Source organism: Oncorhynchus gorbuscha, linkage group LG08 (assembly GCF_021184085.1).
Source record: "Oncorhynchus gorbuscha isolate QuinsamMale2020 ecotype Even-year linkage group LG08, OgorEven_v1.0, whole genome shotgun sequence".
NCBI classification, from domain to species: Eukaryota; Metazoa; Chordata; class Actinopteri; order Salmoniformes; family Salmonidae; genus Oncorhynchus; species Oncorhynchus gorbuscha.
Window position 1 is genome coordinate 26,129,515 of NC_060180.1, and position 25,475 is coordinate 26,154,989.

The window sequence follows — 25,475 nt, forward strand, 5'->3', positions numbered from 1 at the left end:
GCAGGTTACAGATAACGGGATAACAGGGAAAACAGTGACATACTTTGTATTATTATCATTAGTCGGCGCAGTGACCAGTTCGCCACGGCTCATAGAACATGTCACTGCACACGCAGAGAACACCTCTGGGAAAGTCTGTACACTCTCATCAGGAATCCCAACAAATGACGGCTTAGAGGAAACCACTAGAGATGGAAACACGACAGGCCATACACGCTCACCAGCCAAGTTATTCCCAAGGATAACATCGATACCCTCAATAGGCAACGAAGGACGCACCCCCACAACAACTTCACCCTTCACCAGCCCACAATCCAACATCAGTTTATCCAATGGAACTGACAGAGTGTTCAAACCTATTCCCCTAATTAGAACACTATTCCCCGAATCAGTCTCAGCAGAAAAGGGTAACACAGACTCCAACACAAATGATTCAGAGGCACCTGTGTCTCTCAGGATCTTCACTGGCACAAGGTCTTTACTTCCTAACATAGACACAAAACCTTCCGTAATGAAAGGTAAATAGTCTGGATCAATATGGACTTTCACATTCTCCTGGGCCTGAGGAAATGAGTCATGAATGAACTGATGTGGAACAGGTGCAGCTAACGCAGTAGGCTTAGATTTAGCATAAGCACCCTTTGACCTGAGAAGTGGACATTCGTTTTTCCAATGACCTGAACCTTGACAGTAGTGACACTCCTGCCCAAAGTCAGCTTTACCATGGGAGTCAGGCTCAACCCTAGTTGAATAGAATTCTGCCCGAGAACAAAAGTATCTCGGTGAGCGAAGCCCAAATCTATCCGAACGCCCCCACTCTTTGCGAATACGGGGCTCTGCAAAGACACTTTTGTGAGTCAACACATACTCGTCCGCCAAAACCGCAGCTTCAGCAACATTCTTTACTTTCTGTTTGTTAATATACGTGGCAATACGATCAGGAATTGTGTCCTTAAATTGCTCTAACATAATCAGATCACACAGCCCTTGGAAAGTCACAACTGCAGAGGCGGAACACCAGCGATTAAACTGTAAAGATAACTGTCGCGCAAACTCAACATGAGTCTGGTTATCATCGTTTTTTTAAAGTTCTAAATCGTTGGTGGTAAGCCTCAGGGACCAATTCATAAATCTGTAACACAGCTGTTTTAACTTTATCATAACTGGCACTGTCTTGTACACTAAGAGCTGAATATGCTTCCTGCGCTTTACCAGTCAGCACACACTGCAACATTAAAGTGCGGTCAGAATCAGGCCAACTCCTAGCGTCAGCAACCCGCTCAAACAACGAAAAGAATGTCTCGGGGTCCCTTTCATTAAACCGAGGCAATAACCGTAAGTTCCCAACAATATCAAATGTCTCTGGGGCACGACCAAAAGCGGAACTACCCCTAGGTAAATCTGGGTCACCTTCCCAAAACAAACTCTCCCCTGAGATCTTTCCTTCCCTAACCAACTCTATATGTTCTTGTTGCAACTTGATTTTAGCACGCTCCAAATCTTGTTTAAATGCCGATTCCTTTTCATATTTTACATCATGAGCTTCTCACGACCATGCTCTAGCTTCTCACGATCATCCTCCAGCTGTAACAAAAGCAGTTATTTTTGCTGTTCAAAAAGAAGGCTACTAGGACTAACCGATGGAATGGCCATTGTAACGTTATGGGGAGACGACAAATCCTCAGCAGAGGCTGGCCCGGTGGTAACTTCAAGAATACCACTCTCCATCAGATTGGCCTTCAATATCAACCTAATAGAATTATTTAGACGTTTATCACTAATCTCAACCTTGTAGTGTTCCGCGACCTTTAACAGCTGTTCTTTAGTACCTAAATCTAACAATTCCTCTGATGGAGAGCGAATGAACTTATCTACATAAGACGCCATAATCACACAAAAAAGAAATCTCACTCTTCCCTTCTGCTGAGCACACCAGACCACAACCCAAGAATTGACAATCACCCTGAGCACCACAGAAGAGAGATGAGATACGGAGCTTCCACAAGACCTACAATAACTCAACCCTAGTCTTCGTGCAGATTATCGGTGGGAATTTACGCACTGTATCCCGCTGGCAAGGAAAAACTCCCCAGCATGCTGGCAAATTCCACCAAGCCACGGATGTGCCCCCGAGACAACTGCTCAGTCCACAGACACCACACAAAAATAACAAACATTAACCATGCCCAACATATTCCAAAAAATTAAACACATCGCTAAACCTATCAGGGGAAAAAGGCTATAGCTCCGGGTAGCAAGTTCCACTATCCTACCCAAATCTCCCACCGAGGTACACAGCCGATTACTCACCTCAGACTGACGTCCCAACAGAAAGTAGAACAAGAGTTCAGGCTAGGCAGGGCCTGGAAACTAACCATTATACTCTCTCCAACACGGCACACAAACCAAACAACAAAGGCAACCAATACTGGGCCTATCAAACTCAAAACCAAACAAAATATGCAAACCAAACACGTACCTTTACGGTCTCCCAAACCAATAGTTCAAATATCCCGGACGAGCCCCCACTTGTCACGAACCGGCTCAAAGCCCGTAACAAAAGGGAGACAACGTGGAGATATGGAGTAATAAAATATATATTTATTAAATAAGTAACTAAGTATAATATACAATGGTGTCTGTAATCAGTAGTCAGTAGTGTAAGTGAGTGTTTAGCATGAATGTGATAATGCAGGGTGTTGAAAGGTTCCAAAGCAAACAACCAAAAAACCACCAAGAAAAACAACCAAATCTATAAAGGTGTCTGCATGGAGAGAGACTCCTCCATGAATGGGGAAGTGGTGTATTTATCCTGGGAGACACCGGGCCCAGGTGTTTCCCATGTAGCTGACAACCCTCCCAACTCCGCCCACCAGCATCCTAATAAGAAAATAACAGAGAGAATACGGCAGACAGAGTGGGAGGGTCGTCACAAATATCTAACAATTCACAACAACACACACAACCTAAAAGTAAAAGAATGGAATTAAGGAATATATAGGATGAGCAATGTCGGGGTGGCAAAGATTAAATGCAGTAGAATAGAATACAGTATATACACATATATACAAGCAAAAATATGTAAACATTATTCAAGTGACTAGTGTTCCATTATTAAAGTGGTCAGTGATTTCAAGTCTATGTATATTCCCAGCCTCTAAGGGGCAGGGTTACGTAACCGGGTGGAAGCCGCCTAGTGATGGGTATTTAACAGTCTTGAGAGAGAAGCTGTTTTTCTGTCTCTCGGTCCCAGCTTTAATGCACCTGTACTGACATCGCCTTCTGGATAATAGCGGGGTGTACAGGAAGTGGCTTGGGTGGATGTTGTCCTTAATTATCTTTTTGGCCTTCCTGTGACATCGAGTGCTGTGGGTGTCCTAGAGGGCAGGTAGTTTGCCCCCGATGATGCATTGGGCAGACCATGGGTGGACCATTTCAGATCGTCAGTGATGTATACACCGAGGAACTTGAAGCTATCCACCTACGGTCCCGTCGATGTGGAGAGGGCGTACTCCCTCTGCTTTTTCCTAAAGTCCAAGATCAGCTTCTTTGTTTTGTCGACATTGATTGAGAGGTTATTTTCCTGGCCCCACACTCCCAGGGCCCTCACCTACTCTCTGTAGTCTGTCTCGTCATTGTTGGTAATTAGGCCTACTACTGTTGAGTCGTCTGCAAACTTGATTGATGATTGAGTTAGAGGCATGCGTAGCCACACAGTCATGGGTGAACAGGGCGTACAAGAGGGGGCTGAGCACGCACCCTTGTGGGGCCCCTGTGTTGAGGATCAGAAAAGTGGAAGTGTTGTTTTCGAGGACCCAGTTGTACAGGGCAGGGTTCACACCCAGGGCCCCAAGCTTAATGATGAGATTGGAGGGTACTATGGTGTTGAATGCTTAGCTATAGTCATTGAACAGCATTCTTATATAGGTATTCCTCTTGTCTAGAAGGGATAGGGCAGTGTGCAGTGCGATGGAGATTGCATCGTCTGTGGATCTATTGGTAAGAAAATTGAAGTGGGTCTAGGGCAGGGGTGGGCAACTCCAGTCCTCAAGGGCCTGATTGGTGTCACACTCTTTCTCCATCCCTAGCAAACACACCTGATTAATCAAATCGCAGTCTAAACTGAAGATCATGATTAGGTGATTATTGGAGTCAGGTGTGTTAGCTGGAGCTGGGGCAAAACTGTGACACCAATCAGGCCCTCAAGGACTGGAATGGCCCACCCCTGGTCTAGGGTGTCAGGTAAGGTAGAGGTAATATGATCCTTAACTAGCCTCTCAAAGCACTTCATGATGACAGAAGTGAATGCTATGGGGCGATAGTCATTTTGTTTAGTTGCCTTTGCTTTCTTGCGGTACAGGAACAATGCTGGACATCTTGAAGCAAGTGGGGACAGCAGACTGGGATAGGAAGAGATTGAATATGTCCGTAAACACTCCAGCCTGCTGGTCTGCACATGCTCTGAGGATGCAGCTGGGGATGCCGTCTGGGCCAGCAGCCTTGCAAGGATTAACACACTTAAATGACTTACTCACGTCGGCCACGAAGAAGGAGAACCCACAGTCCTTGGTAGCGGGCCGTGTCGGCGGCACTGTGTTATCCTCAAGGCGGGCGAAGAAAGTGTTTAGCTTGTCCGGAAGCAAGACGTTGGTGTCTGCAATGTGGCTGGTTTTCCCTTTCGAGTCCATGATTGTCTATAGATCCTGCCACATATGTCTCGTATCTGAGCTGTTGAATTGCAACTCCACTTTGTCTCTATAGTGACATTTTGCCTGTTTGATTGCCTTACGGAGGGAATAACTACACTGTTTGTATTCTGCCATATTCCCAGTCACCTTGTCATGGTTAAATGATGTGGTTTGCGCTCACAGTTTTGTGTGAATGCTGCCATCTGTCCATGGTTTCTGGTTAGGGTAGGTTTTAATGGTAACTATGCATACAACATCTCCTATACACTTCCTGATAAACTGTATCTATTTATTCGTCGGCGTTATTCTTAGAGGCTACCCTAAACATAACCCAGTCCGCATGATCAAAACAATCTTGAAGCGTGGATTCTGATTTGTCAGACCAGCGTTGAATAGTCCTTAGCGTGGGTACTACCTGTTTGAGTTTCTGCCTATAGGGTGGGAGGAGAAAAATAGAGTTGTGATCAGATTTGCCAAAGGGAGGGCAGGGGAGGGCCTTGAAGGCATTGCGAAAAGCTGTGGTCTAATGTTTTCTCAGAGCGAGTGCTACAGTCAATGTGTTGGTAGGACTTCGGTCGCAGTTTCCTCAAATTTGCGTTAAAATCCCCAACTACAATAAATTTGGCCTCAGGATATGTGGTTTCCAGTTTGCATAAAGTCCAGTGGCTATAACCAAAGATAATTCTCTTGGGAGGTATTTGATTGTGCGGTATGCCAGATTGGGTGAACAAAAGGACTTGAGTTTCAGTATGTTATCACAATCACACAATGTGTGGTTAATCATGAAACATACACCCCCGCCTTTCTTCTTCCCAGAGAGTTCATTATTGAGAACCCAGCTGGCTTTATATACTGAGAACCCAGCTGGCTTTATGGACAAAGACAGTATATCCCAACTGAACCATGTTTCTGTGAAACCGAGTATGTTACAATCCCTGAAGGAAGTTCTCGCACTGTGCTCATCTATCTTTTTACCCATAGACTGAACATTAGCGAGTAATATACTCAGAAGCGGTGGATGGTATGCGTGCCTCCTGAGTCGGACTAGAAGTCTACTTCGAATACCTCTTCTCCGCCAGTGATGTGTTCGATCAGCCTCTGGAATCAGTTCAATTGCCCTGGGGGGTATGAAGAAGGTATTCAATTCGGGAAAGTCATATTCCCGGTCGTAATGCTGGTGAGTTACCAGCGCTCTGATATACAAATATTATTTCCGGCTGTATGTAATAGCACAAAAAATGCCCTGGGCTAATAATGTAAGAAATAATACACACAAAAAAAAATACTGCAAAGTTGCTTAGGAGCTAGAAGCAGAGCTGCCCTATCTGTCGGTGCCATCTTTTAATTGTTTAAAATCACATGATGCACACCAATGACATCATTGGAAACATTTATCTTTCACCATCTTTTTTTCCCACAAAACATAGAAATGCACCATTTTCACATTGATGGTGGGGTGGTGCTGGAGATGATAATGAAGTTTACAATTTTAGAAATGCCCTAATAAGTATCACACCCTGATCTGTGTCACCTGTCTTGTCTCCACCCCTCTCCAGGTGTCGCCCATCTTCCCCATTATCAACAATGTATTTCTACCTCTGGTCACTGTTTGTCTGTTGCCAGTTTGTCTTGTCTTGTCAGGTCCATTCTGCCTGTCCTGACCCCGAGCCTGCCTGCTGTTCTGTACCTTATTGTCACTGCCCTGGATTGCCTGCCTTTGACCTGTCTTTTGCCTGCCCCCTGTTTGGGTCAATAAACATCTGTGGCTATAGCTGTCTACATCTGGGTCTTATCCTGAGTTCTGATATTAAGAGGGAGAAATATTCCTACAAGTCACAAAAGATCAGATTTAATTTCTGCCTGTTTTTGCTCAGGACAAAGGGTCTTCCTACATGGAAATTAATAATATGGAAAATATTTTTGAAAAATACAATCCTCCTAAATGCAAATTTTTCAGTTCAAATAATGCAACAACATCTATTATTTTCGACTATAAAATGTTTTAGTTTCCCTGACGGACAAGGATTGTCCCGACTTTCAAGAATCTCTGAGGTACAATGGGTGTGTATGGTTATTCTCACTTTTAATAATGGCTAGAAACTTTATATGAATTATACATCTAGGACAGTATGACTAGCATGGATGGATGGGTAGATTAAAAAAGGTCTACCAGGGTTTAGAATTAACATTCTGTACATTGAACTCCTTTATGTTATCAAGTGATGTAAAGGAGCATGAGTGGAAGGCGCTATACTGTTCGGAAAATTTGAATTATTTATGTAATAACAGTTATTTTTGGTCTAATAGGTCTCCACTGCAGAGGTGTTTCATCAACCCTGAGATTATCTCCATGGTGATGCACATGTTCTCTTTCCAGTGCGATGTAAGGGTCAATGATGAGCTTGATGGGGTCACCTGTCTCCAAGAACAATACCATAGCAACAAGTTCATGATGCAAATTAGATTATTTTATGCCTCATAGACCCTTCAACATCAACACATCCTTCAACAAATACATCAAATATACTGAACAAATATATAAATGCAACAATTTCATGAATTTGGCTGATTTTTAAAGTTCATATGAGGGAATCAGTTAATCTGTGGATTTAACATGACTGGGAATATGGATATGTTGGTCACAGATACCTTTAAAAAATGGTCCTCACAATGGACCTCAGGATCTGGTCACAGTATTTTTGTCATCGATAAAATGCTTATGTCTGCCTATAACATAACCCCATTGCCATCATAGGGCACTCTGTTCAGAACGTTGACATCAGCAAATCGCTCGCCCATACAACACCATACACGTGGTCTGCGGTTGTATGGACGGTTGGATGTACTGCCAAATTCTCTAAAACGCCGTTGGAGGCGGCTTATGGTAGAGAAATTAACCTTAAATTCTCTGGTAACAGCTCTGGTGGACATTCCTGCAGTCATCATGCCAATTGCAAGCTCCCTCAAAACTTGAGAAATCTGTGTCATTGTGTTTTGTGGCAAAACTGCACATTTTAGTGTGGTCTTTTATTATCGCCAGCACAAGTGGCACCTGTGTAATGATCATGCTGTTTAATCAGCTTCTTGACAGGCTCCACCTCTCAGGCGGATGGATTTTCTTGGCAAAGGAGAAATGCTCACTAAATTAGAGAGATAAGATTTTTGTGTTAATGGAAAATATCTGGGATCTTTTATTTCATCTCATGAAACACGGGACCAATAATTTACATGTTGCGTTTATATTGTTGTTCAGTATAAATAATCTACGGTTTCATCCTCTCAACTCCAATCATAATGTTAGCTACCCATGATCATCACTTTTTCATTCTCTTCCTCTTTCCCCCACGAAGACAATATTTACATAATCAAATATCATTCCAGCTGTCATCCCTCCTTAGGGTACAAGAGTAATGTGGCATTGCCAGCTGTTTCCAGAAGAACAAACACACTGGAGTAGAGAGGTTATTGGTACACTGGCCACACACTGGCCACACAGTATGCTTGTGTGGCCACCCAGAGCTTTACAAAGAACTATACTTCCACAATTGTTTATAAATTGAGGTTTCCAAAATTAAGGTGACTGGAATCTTTTCAGAAATAACATGAGGGGAGTGTGACTTTCCTCAAATAGACAAATAAGAAAGGTCATTTTATTCGATTTTTTTTAATCACCAAGTTTGTGTCGCTTTCCACTGATTTTTTACCTACATTATAAACACTACCGTTCAAAAGTTTGGGGTCACTTAGAAATGCACGTTTTTTTGTCCAATAAAATAACATTGATTCGAAATACAGTGTAGACATGGTTAATGTTGTAAATTACTATTGTAGCTGGAAACGGCTGACTTTTAACGGAATATCTACATAGGCGTACAGAGGCCCATTATCAGCAACCATCACGCCCGTGGTCCAATGGCACATTGTGTAAGCTAATCCAAGGTCATTATTTTAAAAGACTAATTGATCATTAGATTGTAACGGCGTTCGTCTGTTGAAGGAAGAGAGTCGGACCGAAATGCAGCGTGTTGGTTACTCATGACTTTAATGAATGAAAATGCGGTACATGAAATAACTGAAAGACGAAAACAACAAACGGAACGTGAAACTTATTACAGCCTATCTGGTGAATACTACACAAAGACAGGAACAATAACCCACGAAATACAAAGCGAAACTCAGGCTGCCTAAATACGGTTCCCAATCAGAGACAACAAGGATCACCTGACTCTGATTGAGAATCGCCTCAGGCAGCCAAGCCTATACAACACCCCTAATCAGCCGCGATCCCAAATACTACAAACCCCAATACGAAAAACAACATATAAACCCATGTCACACCCTGGCCTACCCAAACATATAACAAAAACACAAAATACAATGACCAAGGCGTGACATAGATAACCCTTTTGCAAATATGTTAGCGCAGCTAAAAACAGTTGTCCTGATTAAAGAAGCAATAAAACAGAGCCTTCTTTAGTCTAGTTGAGTATCCGTAGCATCAGCATTTGTGGGTTCGATTTCAGGCTCGAAATGGCCAGAAACAAATAACTTTCTTCTGAAACTCATTAGTCTATTCTTGTTCTGAGAAATGAAGGCTATTCCATGCGAGAAATTGACAAGAAACTGAAGATGCACAACTGAACAAGAGGACAAGTACATTAGTGTCTAGCTTGAGAAACAGACGCCTCACAAGTCCTCAACTGGCAGCTTCATTAAATAGTACCAGCAAAACACAAGTCTCAACGTCAACAGTGAAGAGGCAACTCTGTGATGCTGGCCTTCTAGGTGCAAAGAAAAAGTCATATCACAGACTGGCCAATAAAAAGAAAAGATTAAGATGGGCAAAATAACACAGACGCTGGACAGAGGAACTCTGCCTAGAAGGCCAGCATCCCGGAATCGCCTCTCCACTGTTGACGTTGAGACTGGTGTTTTGTGGGTACTATTTAATGAAGCTGCCAGTTGAGGACTTGTGAGGCGTCTACCATTCAAACTTTTGAATGGTAGTACACAAAGAGAGAGAGAGAGAGAGAGAGAGAGAGAGAGAGAGAGAGAGAGAGAGAGAGAGAGAGAGAGAGAGAGAGAGAGAGAGAGAGAGAGAGAGGGAGAGAGAGAGAGATAGAGAGAGACACAGAGACAGAGAGAGAGCGAGTGGGAGATACAGAAACAGGTTGAAGTTTATTGTCATGTCAATCTTGCCCTGTAGGCAAAACTGAGCAATTTCCGCTAGATGGGCCAGCTGCAAATAAATCGTCTATATCATAAACATTTATGAATGCAAAAACTAGGGTCAGGCATTATCACCGCCTGGTACGGCAACTGCTCCGCCCTCAACCGTAAGGCTCTCCAGAGGGTAGTGAGGTCTGCACAACGCATCACCGGGGTCAAACTACCTGCCCTCCAGGACACCTACACGAACCCGATGTTACAGGAAGGCCATAAAGATCATCAAGGACATCAACCACCCGAACCACTGCCTGTTCACCCCGCTATCATCCAGAAGGCAAGGTCAGTACAGGTGCATCAAAGCTGGGACCGAGAGACTGAAAAACAGCTTCTATCTCAAGGCCATCAGACTGTTAAACAGCCACCACTAACATTGAGTGGCTGCTGCCAACACACTGTCATTGACACTGACCCAACTCCAGCCACTTTAATAATGGGAATTGATGGGAAATGATGTAAATATATCACTAGACACTTTAAACAATGCTACCTTATATAATGTTACTTTCCCTACATTATTCATCTCATATGCATACGTATATACTGTACTCTACATCATCGACTGCATCCTTATGTAATACATGTATCACTAGCCACTTTAACTATGCCACTTTGTTTACTTTATCTACATACTCATCTCATATGTATATACTGTACTCGATACCATCTACTGTATGCTGCTCTGTACCATCACTCATTCATATATCATTATGTACATATTCTTTATCCCCTTACACTTTGTATAAGACAGTAGTTTTGGAATTGTTAGTTAGATTACTTGTTGGTTATCACTGCATTGTCGGAACTAGAAGCACAAGCATTTCGCTACACTCGCATTAACATCTGCTAACCATGTGTATGTGACAAATAAAATTTGATTTGATTTGATTATTTAGGGTTAGCAGTGTGGTTAAGGTTAAATACCCATACCAGTAGAAACACCAGTAGAAATTCCACTTTTTGACTGAGATCCAAACATGTTGTGGCTGTTAACTTGTGATGACGCTACACTTGGCCACCTTGCCATGGAGCAAATTAGGGGTTGCAAACTAATATTCTATTCTTGCACCTCCCCTTTTTTTTACCAGCAGATTATCATAATCCATTGGATAGTTTGTAAAGTTTCACTTATTTTTAAGCTAGTCTTCATAAAGAAAACATTACCATTTTATAAATGGTCAAATTGTGTGATATGATTGTATTTTAGAATCCCGCTCCCCCCGTCACCCTAAGATGAATGGTTTTGACCACTAACGTTTGAGGCTAATTCGTTTTGCATGGCCCTGTGCCCAAGGTGTCAGAGCAGTTTACCAATCACTGTACCTGTACACAGCCCATCTGTAAATAGCACACCCAACTACCCCATCCCCATAATGTTATTTAATTTAATTTTGCCCCCTAGTATCTCTACTTGCACATCATCATCTGCACATCTATCACTCCAGTGTTAATGCTAAATTGTCATTTTTCGCCACTATGGCCTATTTATTGCCTTACCTCCCTAATCTTACTACATTTGCACATACTGTATAAAGATTTTCCTATTGTGTTATTGACTGTACGTTTGCTTATCCCATGTGTAACTCTGTATCATTATTGTTGTCGCGTTGCTTTATCTTGGCCAAGTCGCAGTTGTTAACGAGAAGTTGTTCTCAACATGCCTACCTGGTTAAATAAAGAGGAAATAAAACATTTAAAAAAATGTTTGCAGGGTTTGCACATTTTTGACAATTCCATTGATTCTAAAGAATCAGTGTAGCACTGGGTAACGGGCCGCGCAAAACAAACTTGCCCATTGCTTCAATACACACTCCAAACCATTCAATAGTTAGGCTATCCATATTACCAGAGCTTATATTTGTTCTATTTCTATGGCAGATTCCCTTTCTCAATTTAGATAATGCATTGATATACTGTATAGCTGCACAATTTAGATAATGCATTGATATATAGCTGCACAATTGAGATAATGCATTGGTATACTCTATAGCTGCGCAATTTAGATAATGCATTGATATGTAGGTGCGCAATGCCCAGTGCTTGGAGCTCACTGATATATAGCTGCACAATTTAGATAATGCACTGATATATAGCTAGTTAGCTTGCTGAAATGATAACAGAGAGAACGAAGAATATAGCTATCTGATCATGTCTGTGTGTGTTTCCAAATATGAATGATGTTTGGAATCCGACACTGTTTCAATGGAATTATCAAATGGCAAGAGTCAGACAAATCTCAACCATCAACATGTCAACAGCTCGTATGCCTGTTAACTGAAATGGTGTTCACATAACTTTCATTAGCTTGCTAAGGTTAGCATGCTAGCTAGTTACACTGACAGCTGTCAGTCAGTGGCCTATATATTGTTATTTCTCTGCTAAATGTGAAAATCACCACAACGTTCCCACCCCCAATTCCTGAATATGTATTACCAGCCTGCGTCAGTCTTCGAGGTGAAACATAAACATGAAATTTCGTTGTAGGACAGGAATTACTCTAAATATATTGTGGCAACTTCCTCTAAGGTGGGCCTTTAAGGCGAGGGTTAGGTTAAAAAAATCAGATTTTATGACTTTGTGACTGTGGCAGCTAATGACCACTCTGCAGAGCATGCCTCCATGTCACGCCCTGACCTTAGAGAGCCGTTTTTATTTCTCTATTTGGTTAGGTCGGGGTGTGATTTGGGTGGGCATTCTAGTTTTTCTATTTCTTTGTGGGCCGGGTATGGTTCCCGATCAGAGGCAGCTGTCTATCGTCGTCTCTGATTGGGGATCATACTTAGACAGCCTTTTTTCCAACTTTAGTTTGTGAGATCTTGTTTTCGTGTAGTGCCTGTGAGCAATGCAGTCGTCACGTTTCGCTTGGCTGTTTATTGTTTTTGTTGGCGTGTTTTAATAAACACTTGGAACTCTATGCACGCTGCGCCTTGGTCCGCTCATTTCAACGAGCATGACACTCCGGTGCATGAGTCAGGACAAGAAATGCCCCAACCTGCAATACAGAAAGAAAGAGAGCGATGGTTGCAGAACGAAGACAGATCAGAAAGAGCTATAAGAGATATAAGTGGAACAGACTGTTGACGAAGCAGCAGAAGGCCTGTCACTCCTGTAGAGAAGAGAGGCGCACATCCTTATTGCCAGACTGCTCATGCATTATTTAACCACACACCGCCACCAGTCACGGCAACATTTTTACAATACCATAGAGCCCAGTGCTTGGAGCTCACTGAAGCACACTGTGCCACACACAAATAGAGCACAAAGGAAACTGACATGAAGAGAAAGTGATGGCGCAGGATGTGAACAAACGGACCCACGTTGTACCCGCCTAGCTGGCCTTTTAAGTTAATATAGCCGTTCATTTTTGAACATGGTAATGTCATGTAAGTGACATTGGTTTGGATGCTGAATGTAATGACTGTAGTGTAACACACGATTGATGCCTCTGTACACACTCTTCTGTCTTGCGTGGCAGGAACAAAAGAACCATGTCTGTCATGTGTAGAATGAAAACAACAAGGAACTAAGACTACGACCGTTGCAATGGCGCACTGTTTCAAACTCAATAACATCCACAAATACATCCACACTGACAAGCTGAGATAAGAGTTGTGCTGTACCTGCGAAAGCCACCTGTCAGAGCCAGTATAGAATCGGGTGCGGTCCAATGAGCAGTCTCTTCAATGATGCTTCTAAGAGCTTTGGCCTCGGCTTTACTGACAGCCTTGGAGATGTCCCTGTAATACAGGAAACCTGAGGGGAAAATATAAAAAGCACTATGAGCTGTCTATCTGAAGTGGACAATAGTTACAGTAGCATTAGCATTGTGGACTTTAATATAGGGTTGCAAAGGCAGGTAATATTCACAGTGACTTTCAAAATGTCCCAGTAATTTACCTGTCATTTTTCATATGAAAACTAGAATCACAAATCTTTGAAACATTTTCCTAAGTATAACCCGTAAACTTTGTGAATATTGTAGCTTTTTAAGATGCAGATTACGGCATGGAATATATTATATATGTTTAAAACGTTCTGTTTAAAACTGATTATGCTGCGTGGCACAATAATGTGCAAATAAAATGTGTCATGCATGCGGATGCATTTAACAATATACACTGAAGTGCTAAAGCTCTCTGAGCCCTAAAAAGAGTGGGAATATCAGCTAATTGGTTTTCAAGGAGTACACGCTAAAAAAATGTTGTTGGGGGGGGTTCTTTGTCAGGGGTCAGAGTGACATTATAAGTGTAACAATTGTTTTGCATTTCAGGAAGGGTTCTTTATTGCTGTGATGGTTGTGAAGAACCATCCTGTTCTTTCCCTCTCCACCATGTTTTTCTTTATGCCATGAAATGCTACACTGTTAAAAAGTTCCTGTAGTTTTACAGTACACTACAGTCTACCGGTTGCAGTGAAAGTACAGTAAACAACAACAAGTTACTGAATTTAGTGTATTTGTGCCAAGCGTCAGTGGAAGTGTTGTACCAATTTAAGTGGTTGATGATTATGTTGTCAAAGGTTGAGCATGTCTTTTAACACTGTCAGTTCTGCTGTATTTGTAAGAGAATGTGATAAAGAGCCCCACTGTCCTTTTACTGCAGTGGGCTAAATCAGGGTCACACAGAGTATTTCCTGGTCACACATATGGTTTTGGGATTTAAAAAAAGAAGACACCTGTATCATCCCAGAGTTGAAAAGTATTACATTTTGAGTTTGCGTCCCAATATTACACTTGAAATACTCCACAGAAGACTGAAATATAACAAAACAGTTTGACATGGAAACACCAGATTTTTGACAGGTTTAAAAAAAATCATGTTTACCAAGAAATGTTTAAAAATATGAATGACATTCCACCCATGAGGCCACAAGGTCATTTGACAGCAGGAAAGTACTATTCTTTCTAGTTTGACAACAAAATTACCATCCTGCCACACCATCAGGTAAGTAAAGGTGCCACAAATCAGCCACAGAAAGTTACTGTGAATTTTGGAATAACAACAGTACCTACAGAAAGTGTTGATTTTTGATTTATTACACATTTTGTTGTGTTACAGCTTGAATTCAAAATGGCTTAAATGCATGTTTTTACTCACAATGATAAAATGTATTTATAATATATTTTTTACAAATGTATTGAATATCAAATACATAAGTAGTCACACCCCTGAGTCAATACATGTTAGAATCACCTTTGGCAGCAATTACAGCTGTGAGTCTTTCTGGGTAAGTCTCTAAGCTTTGTACACCTGGATTGTACAATATTTGCACATTATTCTTTTTTAAATTCTTCAAGCTCTGTCACGTTAGCTGCTGATCATTACTAGAGAGCCATTTTCAAGTCTTGCCATAGATTTTCAAACCAATTTAAGTCAAAACTGTAACTAGACCACTCAGGAACAATCCATGTCGTCCTGGTGAGCAAGACCAGGGTATATTTGGCCTTGTGTTTTAGGTTATTGTCCTGATGAAATGTATGTTTGTCTCCCAGTGTCTGTTGGAAAGTTTTCCTCTATGATTTTGCCTGTGCTTAGATTTCTTCAGTTTCTTTTTATAACCAAAAACTCCCTAGTCCTTGCCGATGACAAGCATACCCATAACATGATGCAGCCACCACCGTGTTGGATTTGCCCCAAACAGTACACGTTGTATTAAGGACATAAAGTTAAAAAAATTGCCACATTTTTCTGAAGTTTTACTTTAGTGCCTTATTGTAACAGGATACATGTTTTGGAATACGGTATTTTATTCTGTACATACTTCCTTCTCCTAACTCAGTTATTTTGGTTAGTATTGTGGAGTAACTACAATGTTGTTGAATCCTACTCCTAAGTGTTGTCCTATCACAGCCAATAAAATATTTAACTGTTTTAAAGTCACCAACGACCTCATCCCTGAGCACTGTCCTTCCTCTCTGGCAACTGAGTTAGGAGGGACGTCTGTATCTTTGTAGTGACTGGCTGTATTGATATACCATCCAAAGTGTAATTACTAACTTCACCATACTCAACGGGATATTCAATATCTGCTTTTTCATTCTTACCCATCTGCCAATAGGTGCCCTTCTTTGCGAGACATTGGAAAACCTCCCTGGTCTTTGTGGTTAAATCTGTGTTGGAAATTCACTAGTCAACTGAGGAACCTTACAGATAGTTGTATGTGTGGGGTACAGCAATGAGGTAGTCACACAAAAATCATGTTAAACAATATTATTGCACATAAAGTGAGTTCATGCAACTTTTATGTGACTTTTTAAGCACATTTTTACTCCTGAATTGATTTAAGCTTGCCATAACAAAGGGCTTGAAAACGTATTGACTCAAGACACTTTTCAATTATTATTAATTTGAAAATACTTCAAATACTTGACATAATGGGGTATTGTGTATAGGCCAGTGATCTCAATTTAATCCATTTTAAATTCAGACTGTAACTCAGCAGAATGTGGAAGAAGTCAACATTGCAAAAAATCGGACGCAGACTCGGTCTCGACCTTTACGTCTTTACTGAAAACTCATCTCTCCAGTAGGTCCTATGATTGACTGTAGTCTGGTCCAACGGTGTGAAGGTGAACGGCAAGCCTCTGGGGTGACGAACCACCCTTGCTGTCTCTGGCTGGCCGGCTCCCTTTTCTCCACTGGGATTCTCTGCCTCTGACCCTATTACTGGGGCGTCACTGGCTTACTAGTGCTCTTCCATGCCGTCTCTAGGAGGGGTGCGTCGCGTCGTGCCAGGCTTCTTTCGTTATACTTCACTTGAGTGGGTTGAGTCACTTACGTGATCTTCATGTCTGGTTTTGCGTCCCCTCCAGCTTGTGCCGTGGAGGAGATCTTCGTGGGCTGTTCTCAACCTTGGCTCAGAGTAGTACTGTAAGTTGGTGGTCTGTTGATTTCCCTTTAGTGGTGTGGGGGCTGTGCTTTGGCAATAGTATTAATACTGTGCTTTGGCTATGCTGCAATAGTCTATATACCCGGGGGCTAGGAACAGTCTGTTCTATCTGGTGAAATTCTCCTGTTTTATCTGGTGTTCTGTGTGAACTTAATTATGCTCCCTCTAATTCTCTTTCTGTGTTCCATCTCTCTCTCGCTCTCGCTGTCTCTCCCCACCCTGAGAACCTGAGCCCTAAGAGACAATGCCTCAGAACTACCTGGCCTGATGACTCCTTGCTGTCCCCGTCCCCAGTCCACCTGATCGTGCTGCTGATCCAGTTTCTGCTGTTTTGCCGGCGACTATGGAACCCTGACTTGTTCATCGGACGTGCTACCTTGTCCCGTACCTGCTGTTTTTGACCCTCTCTCTCTCCCTCTCCCTCTCTCTCCCTCCCTCTCCCTTTCTCTCTCTCCCTCTCTCTCCCTCCATACAGCACCTGCTTTCTCGACCTCTGAATGCTCGGCTATGAAAAGCCAACTGATATTTGCTCCTGAGGTGCTGACCTGTTGTAAATTTTACAACCACTATGAGTATTATTTGACCCTGCTGGTCATCTATGAACAGTTGAACATCTCGAAGAACGCCTCTGGCCTTAATGGCCATGTACTCTTATAATCTCCACCCAGCACAGCCAGTAGAGGATTGGCCACCCCTCAGGGCCTGGTTCCTCTCTAGGTTTCTTCCTTGGTTCCTGCCTTTTATAGGGAGTTTTTCCTAGCCACCATGCTTCTACATCTGTATTGCTTGCTGTTTGAGGTTTTAGGCTGGGATTATGTATAAGCACTTTGTGAGATCTGCTGATGCAAAAAGGGCTTATAAATAAATACAATTGATTGATGATTTGTTGAATACTTTCTGAAGGTAGTGTACTTGCAGCAAACTCACAGTACATTATTAAAAAATAAACACAAACTTCCTTGTGACCAACTGCCATTAAGTTAATCGCAAAATGCACAGTAACCTCAACCTCTTAAGGACCGTACCCTTTAAAAAAAAATTATCAGCCTAAACTGATACCCAAATCGAACTGCCTTGTAGCTCAGGATCTGAAGCAAAGATATGCATGTTCTTGATACCATTTGAAAGGAAACACTTTGAAGTTTGTGGAAGGGGTTCAAACTACCAGTTCCTACATTTTAATATAAAAATGGGATTTTATCAAACAAAACTATGCTACATGTTATCTCTGGGACCCTCAGGATGACAAATCAGAGAAAGATTACTGAATGTAAGTATATTATTTACCTTCAGCGGTGAATGTATCAAACCAGTTGCCTTAATAAAAGTGTTTTGTCGTTGTGCACTCTCCTCAAACAATAGCATGGTATTGTTTCATTGTAATAGCTACTGAAAATTGGACACTGCAGTTCATTTAAGCTTTCTGCCCATATAAGACATGTCTATGTCCCAGACAGTTGGCTGTTTTTTACAAAGTCATTCTAGTCACATTAGCGCACGTTAGCAACAACTGTCCTGGTTTCAGGGACACCGATCCTGTCGAGGTTCAGTGCAGCTCTTGATTTTTACAAGCTATTACAAAGATTGCAGAACTGGGAGTAGAGAAATTAGTTGCTCAAACTTTATCAATATAATGATAATTCCACTTAAACTGGTACAACGCGTCCACTAATGGTTGGCACAAATACAACATATTTTAGACCATGCCTGTAAATATGCTAATGAGTGCAGTAATGATTTTCTTATATTGGATATATTGGGTAGAAAAATGTCCCAATATATTAGATTTTGCACACATTTACCCATAAAGATACCGACCCGTACCATGCGAGTACCTAACAGTGTGTGCCATAAGCTCATCTGAAGTATCCTATAAGTATAACTGTAGAGCCTGTTATTGGTTCTACCTGGAACCAGAGGGTTCTTCATGAGATAGTTCTAAATGGAACCGCATTGGGACAAATGACAGAAACTCTATTGGTTCGGGGGTGTACAGGAAATTCAGGTCAATAGTAACTGAGAGGTTGTGAGTTCAAATCCCAAGTGAGGATTACTTCCAGGTTATCAGAATACAGAAGGATACTGTCCCTTACAGCAAAAATACCTTAATCAAACTCTGAAAATACAGTTGCTTTTTGAATATTTACCATATTTTCACTGCAACAGGTAGCTGGAAAATTTTCAACAGTGTAATAAAGAACCCTCTGGTTCTAACAATGTAATGAAGAACAATACAAATAGTTATACAAAGGGTTATTTTTAAAAAAAACGAAACAAAAAGCTTCTCCACAGCCCAAAAAAGGGTTACTCTACAGCGACAAAATGAAGTACCCTTTCTTTGTACTAAATACCCTTTCATCTCAGAGTATACAGGTATAACTCACAATTCATGTGACACTAAGGAATATGCTATTTTATCTCACCTGACCTGCCCTACTATACTCACCTCTCTAACTTTCTCAAGTTGGCAGTCATGGGTATTTCATATAAGAACTTTGAAGTATTGCTAAGAAAAAGTTGCTATTCTAGGTTGCTCTTTCACATAAACTACTCTAAAGCGACAGAGAATGCTAAACCTCTCTTAACCCTAAAATGGTCTATGACCTAATTGAAGCTCAAAAACTATCGCTTTCAATTCATGTAATACAAAATGCTATTTTCTCTCCCCTGATTTACACTGCCCTCTCTCCTCGCCTCTCATCTCTATGTTTCAAATTGTATTAGTCGTATGTACAGGATACACACGGGACACGGCGTCCAACAAAAATGCTTACTTCCAACAGTCTTGCCTTGGTACTGCAGCTGAATTGACGCCCGGCCCAGAAAGATAATTTCCATAAATGGCCACATAGAGTCAGATTAGAAATAAAGTCAGATTAGAAAATTCCTAATAAGACACTTTAGTCATCCCCTTTGTGCACGAAACATTTATTGAATTTTTCAAATAATTGTCGCTGAGGCTGATTTGGTTTTCCATCATTCACAGCCAAAGATATTAAAATTTTCTATTCATCCAATGCCTGCCATGTTTTTGGGTGACGTGATGACGTCTTTGCAGCTCACACTGCTTGCTGTGCGCAGAGTGCTGGTGTGCATGTGATGTTGGACCCGGATATAGACAGTCCATGTATCGGCGTATGCGAACGTGAGTAGACGACCTAGAAAACATCTTGGAATCAGTCTCCAGTTCTTTATACCTCAACAATAAAAACAAATGAAAGATAAGAATACGAACATAAAAGAAATGTCTCAGTAGAATAGAATAAACATTTTAGCATACAATAAGTATAATAAAGGAACGCACAATGTATAGTCCAATATTTACACTGGTTTTTGGTGTAAATTGTGCAGTATTTAGTAATAATAATAAGAGTCTGGTAGCAGCTGCTGTGATGTGTGTGTAGCATGATTGTAAGGGATTTCTTCCATTGACGGAGAGGCGGACCAAAGCGCAGTGTGGTGGTTATTCATGTTTAATTTATAAAGACACTATACATGAACAGACTAAACAAAACAAGAAAAGTGAAAACCTAAACAGTCCTATCTGGTGCAAACACAGAGACAGGAACAATCAACCACAAAACCCAACACAAAACAGGCTACCTAAATATGGTTCCCAATCAGAGACAATGACTAACACCTGCCTCTGATTGAGAACCATATCAGGCCAAACATAGAAATAGACAAACCAGACACACAACGTAGAATGCCCACCCAGCTCACGTCCTGACCAACACTAAAACAAGGAAAACACCCCCAAGGTGCGGACTCCGAACGCACAACCTAAACCTATAGGGGAGGGTCTGGGTGGGCATCTGTCCGCGGTGGCAGCTCTGGTGCTGGACGTGGACCCCACTCCATAAATGTCTTAGTCCACCTCCTTAGCGTCCCTTGAGTGGTGACCCTCGCCGCTAACCTTGGCCTAGGAAACCTAACAACGGGCCCCACTGGACTGAGGGACAGCTCGGGACTGAGGGGAAGCTCAGGACTGAGGGGAAGCTCGGGACTGAGGGGAAGCTCAGGAGTGAGAGGAAGCTCAGGAGTGAGAGGAAGCTCAGGCAGGTTGATGGATCTACCAGATCCTGGCTGGCTGGCAGATCCTGGCTGACTGGCGGATTTGGCAGATCCTGGCTGACTGGCGGATCCTGGCGGATCCTGGCGGATCCTGGCTGACTGGCGGATCCTGGCTGACTGGCGGATCCTGGCTGACTGGCAGATCCTGGCTGACTGGCAGATCCTGGCTGACTGGCAGTTCTGGCGGATCCTGGTAGACTGGCGGATCCTGGGTGACTGGCGGATCCTGGCTGACTGGCGGACCCTGGCTGACTGGCAGATCCTGGCCGACTGGCAGTTCTGGCAGATCCTGGCAGACTGGCGGATCCTGGCTGACTGGCAGTTCTGGCGGATCCTGGCTGACTGGCGGATCCTGGCGGATCCTGGCGGATCCTGGCTGACTGGCGGATCCTGGCTGACTGGCGGATCCTGGCTGACTGGCAGATCCTGGCTGACTGGCAGATCCTGGCTGACTGGCAGTTCTGGCGGATCCTGGTAGACTGGCGGATCCTGGGTGACTGGCGGATCCTGGCTGACTGGCGGACCCTGGCTGACTGGCAGATCCTGGCCGACTGGCAGTTCTGGCAGATCCTGGCAGACTGGCGGATCCTGGCTGACTGGCAGTTCTGGCGGATCCTGGCTGACTGGCGGATCCTGGCTGACTGGTGGATCGCTGGGCAGACTGGCGGTGCTGGGCAGACTGGCGGCACTGGCGGCGCTGGGCAGACTGGCGGCACTGGCGGCACTGGGCAGACTAGCGGCACTGGCAGCGCTGAGCAGACTAGCGGCACTGGCAGCGCTGGGCAGACTAGCGGCGCTGAGAAGACTGGCGGCAAAGGATCCTGTGAAGATGCTGGAGGAAACAGGTACAAAATTATCTATATCCATAATAAAACGAGTCCTATATCGACATAACCTGAAAGGCCGCTCTGCATGGAAGAAGCCACTGCTCCAAAACTGGCATAAAAAAGCCAGGCTACTGTTTGCAACTGCACATGGAGACAAAGATTTTACTTTTTGGAGAAATGTCCTCTGGTCTGATGAAACAAAACTATAACTGTTTGGCCATAATGACCATCATTATGTTTGGAGGAAAAAGGGGTAGGCTTGCAAGCCGAAGAACACCATCCGAACCGTGAAACACAGTGGTGGCAGCATCATCTTGTGGGGGTGCTTTGCTGTAGGCGGGACTGGCGCAATCACAAAATAGATGGCATCATGAGGTAGGAAAATTATGTGGATATGTTGAAGCAACATCTAAAGACATCAGTCAGGAAGTTAAAGCTTGGTCGCAAATGGGTCTTCCAAATGAACAATGACCCCAAGCATACTTCCAAAGTTGTGGCAAAATGGCTTAAGGACAACAAAGTCAAGGTATTGGAGTGGCCATCACAAAGCCCTGACCTCAATCCTATAGAACATTTGTGGGCAGAACTGAAAAAGCGTGTGTGAGCAAGGAGGCCTAAAAACCTGACTCAGTTCCACCAGCTTTGTCAGGAGGAATGGGCCAAATCACCCAAATTATTGTGGGAAGCTTGTGGAAGGCTACCTGAAACATTTGACCCAAGTAAACAATTTAAAGGCAATGCTACCAAATACTAATTGAGTGTATGTAAACTTCTGACCCACTGGGAATGTGATGAAATAAATAAAAGCGGATATAAATCTCTACTATTATTCTTATATTTCACATTCTTAAAATAAAGTGTTAATCCTAACTAACCTAAAACAGGACATTTTTACTAGGATTAAATGTCAGGAATTGTGAAAAACTGTGTTTAATTGTATTTGGCTAAGGTGTATGTAAACTTCCGAGTTCAGCTGTATGTAGGCTATGTGTGCCTTTAAAAAAAGATGTAGTTCTGTCCTTGAGCTTCTCTATTAATGTTCTCTATTATGTCAATCTTCATGTTTTGTGTGGACCCAAGGAAGAGTATTTGGGGATCAGCTATTGGGGATCCTAATAAAATACCAAATTAACAAAAATAAGGGCCAGGTTGTCAGGATGGGTTATGTACTATATAAGTACACATTAATTACAAGTAAGTACCCCTCAAGATACACAGGATTTATCTACACAAAAATAAGTGTAACACCTAGTAATTATGGTCTACTTATGCAGATATTACATGTACTCTGTAGTGTACTTGTGGGTTTATGATGGGTAACTTACACATGAATTATACATTTTTTAAATGTTTTATCTGGGATGACACCTGAATATAGACCTCAGTCAGTGAGGTTGACCTACATCTGATCTGTTTTTGTAAACTCTACCAAGTTAACCCAGTTTGTACACATTTTGGGGCGCACGGGTAGGTAATTAGAGCCCAGTGAGCCTCCAACCTTTGTAATCCCAGACACCCAGTGTATCTGTCCAATCTTGTGACAGAAGAAAGAAACTAAAACACAACATTTGTGAATTGTAACAAGCATGGTAACAAGCATTTGTTTTTACACCTCTATAATTACAGACTGCAATTACCATCAGTTACATTTTGTTATTACAGTGTAACTATGAGTCATTACAATGAACCACAACAGTTGATATTGTAATTACACATGTAGTTACACTGTAATAAGGACCTCTTAAAATGAAGTGTTACCGAACGTTACGCTCTTGCTAAGAAGTCCCTGTGCTGGGTTTCTCTCTCACAAAAAAAAAACACTCAAGAGCAACTGAGCAAGAGGGCGAGTAAACACAACCTAATAGCTCTGTAATACTCTACAATAAGGGGGAATATAACTTAATGGATGTTCAAGGACCCCTGCCTGGCCATCCTCTCCCCAAAATAAAATCTCCTCAGCTCGCCTGTCCTCTTCTCGCCTCACCTCACTGTCAAATGGCATCATTGTTGATTAGATGTTTGTTTGTTGTTTTTTCATTAGGCTATTACATCTGGAACCATGGGGCCCATTTACTAGACACTCATCGACAACATGGACACAAATATAAATAATCTGAGGTAAAAATATATATATATTAAAAAGTAGAATGTTAAAAAAAAGTGTACATTCTCAAAGTGTCCATAGAATCGCCAAATTACCTGTTAAGTATCATAGTTTTTTTTTATGTCCTTAAGTCCGTTGAGACACTTTGAAGTTGTTCATTTCAACTATTATTCTCCCAACAAGGTTGCACCATTTTGTATATGTGACATGCATCAATAAGGTTATGGAATAATCCATTCCCCTGTTGACAGTGAAAACTGAATTGAACTTTGTGGCTTTTCCCCACCAGTCTGACAAACACATGTTAATCCCGGCCTCCATCTTTCTGCTCCTACCTACTTCTACCCCCACACTGAAATGTTGACTCTCCCTCTCCTCTAAGATTAGGAAACGGTTCCATGTCAGCCAGTAATCCCACTGTACACCATCTTGATTTCGCTGGGATTTCACAAGGGGAGAGATTTGGTTATCATTACTGCTTAGTAACTGGATATTGCTGTAGATCAGAAAATAAAATAGTTTTTTACGACTTTGCAAAGCCAATGGTAGAATCACAAAAAGAATATATGTACTGTACAATATCATATACAGTACCCTCAGAAAGTATTCACACCCTTTGACCTTTTCAAGATGTTGTTGTATTACAACCTGCATTTTAAATTGATAAATTGACATTTTGTATTTAAGGACAAAAAATAAACAGAGTAGAGCTAAGCACAGGCAAAATCCAAAGGAACACTTCCAACAGACACACGATACCACATAATGTTAAAGTGGAATTATGTTTTTAGAAATGTTTACATATTTATATAAAGAAAATGTAAAGCTGAAATGTCTTGAGTTAATAAGTATTCAACTCTTTTGTAAATAGGTTCAGGAGTATACATTGTATGGATTTACTCTGTGTGCAATAATAGTGTTTAACTTGATTTTTAATGACTAGCCAATCTCTTTACCCCACACGTACAATAATCTGTAAGGTCTCTCAGTTGAGCAGTGAATTTCAAGCACAGATTCAACCACAAAGAACAGGGACGTGTTCCAATAGTTCAACAAGAAGGGCACCTATTGGTAGATGGGTAAAACAAAGCAGACATTGAATATCCCTTAGAGCATATTGCAATTATTAATTACATTTTGGTTGAGGTATCAATTCTCCCAGTTACTACAAAGATGCAGGTGCCATTACTAGCTCAGATGCTGGAGAGGAAGGACACCCCTCAGGGATTTCACCATGAGGCTAATGGGGATTTTAAAAGAGTTACAGAGTTAAATAGCTGTGATAGGAGATAACTGGGGATTGATCTACAACAATGTAGTTACTGCACAATACTTACATTATTGACAGAGTGAATAGAAGGAAGCCTATACAGAATAAAGATATTCCAAAACGCATCCTGTTTGCGATAAGGCACTAAAATAATACTACAAAAAATGTGTCAAACAAACAAACTTTTTGTCCGGAACAAATCCAACACATCACTGAGTACCACTCCTCATATTTTCAAGCATGGCATCATGTTAGGGGTATGCTTGTCATCGGCAAGGACTAGGGAGTTTCTTAGAACAAAAAGAAACAGAATAGAGCTAAACAGGCAAAATTCAAAAGATAACTTCCAACAGACACTGGGAGACTAATTCACCTTTCAACAGACAATGACCTAAAAC

The 25,475-nt window shown here is 42.0% G+C and overlaps 1 protein-coding gene across 2 annotated transcripts in view; it reads right to left on the bottom strand.

Moving 5' to 3' along the window:
* The window catches only part of dntt (deoxynucleotidyltransferase, terminal), a 161,483-nt gene that overhangs the window by 60,419 nt on the left and 75,589 nt on the right, over window positions 1–25,475 (bottom strand). For both annotated transcript variants that reach the window (XM_046357916.1, XM_046357915.1), the window contains exon 7: window positions 13,535–13,667. In XM_046357916.1, coding sequence (XP_046213872.1) covers window positions 13,535–13,667 — 133 coding nt within the window. The remainder of the gene's footprint in view (window positions 1–13,534; window positions 13,668–25,475) is intronic.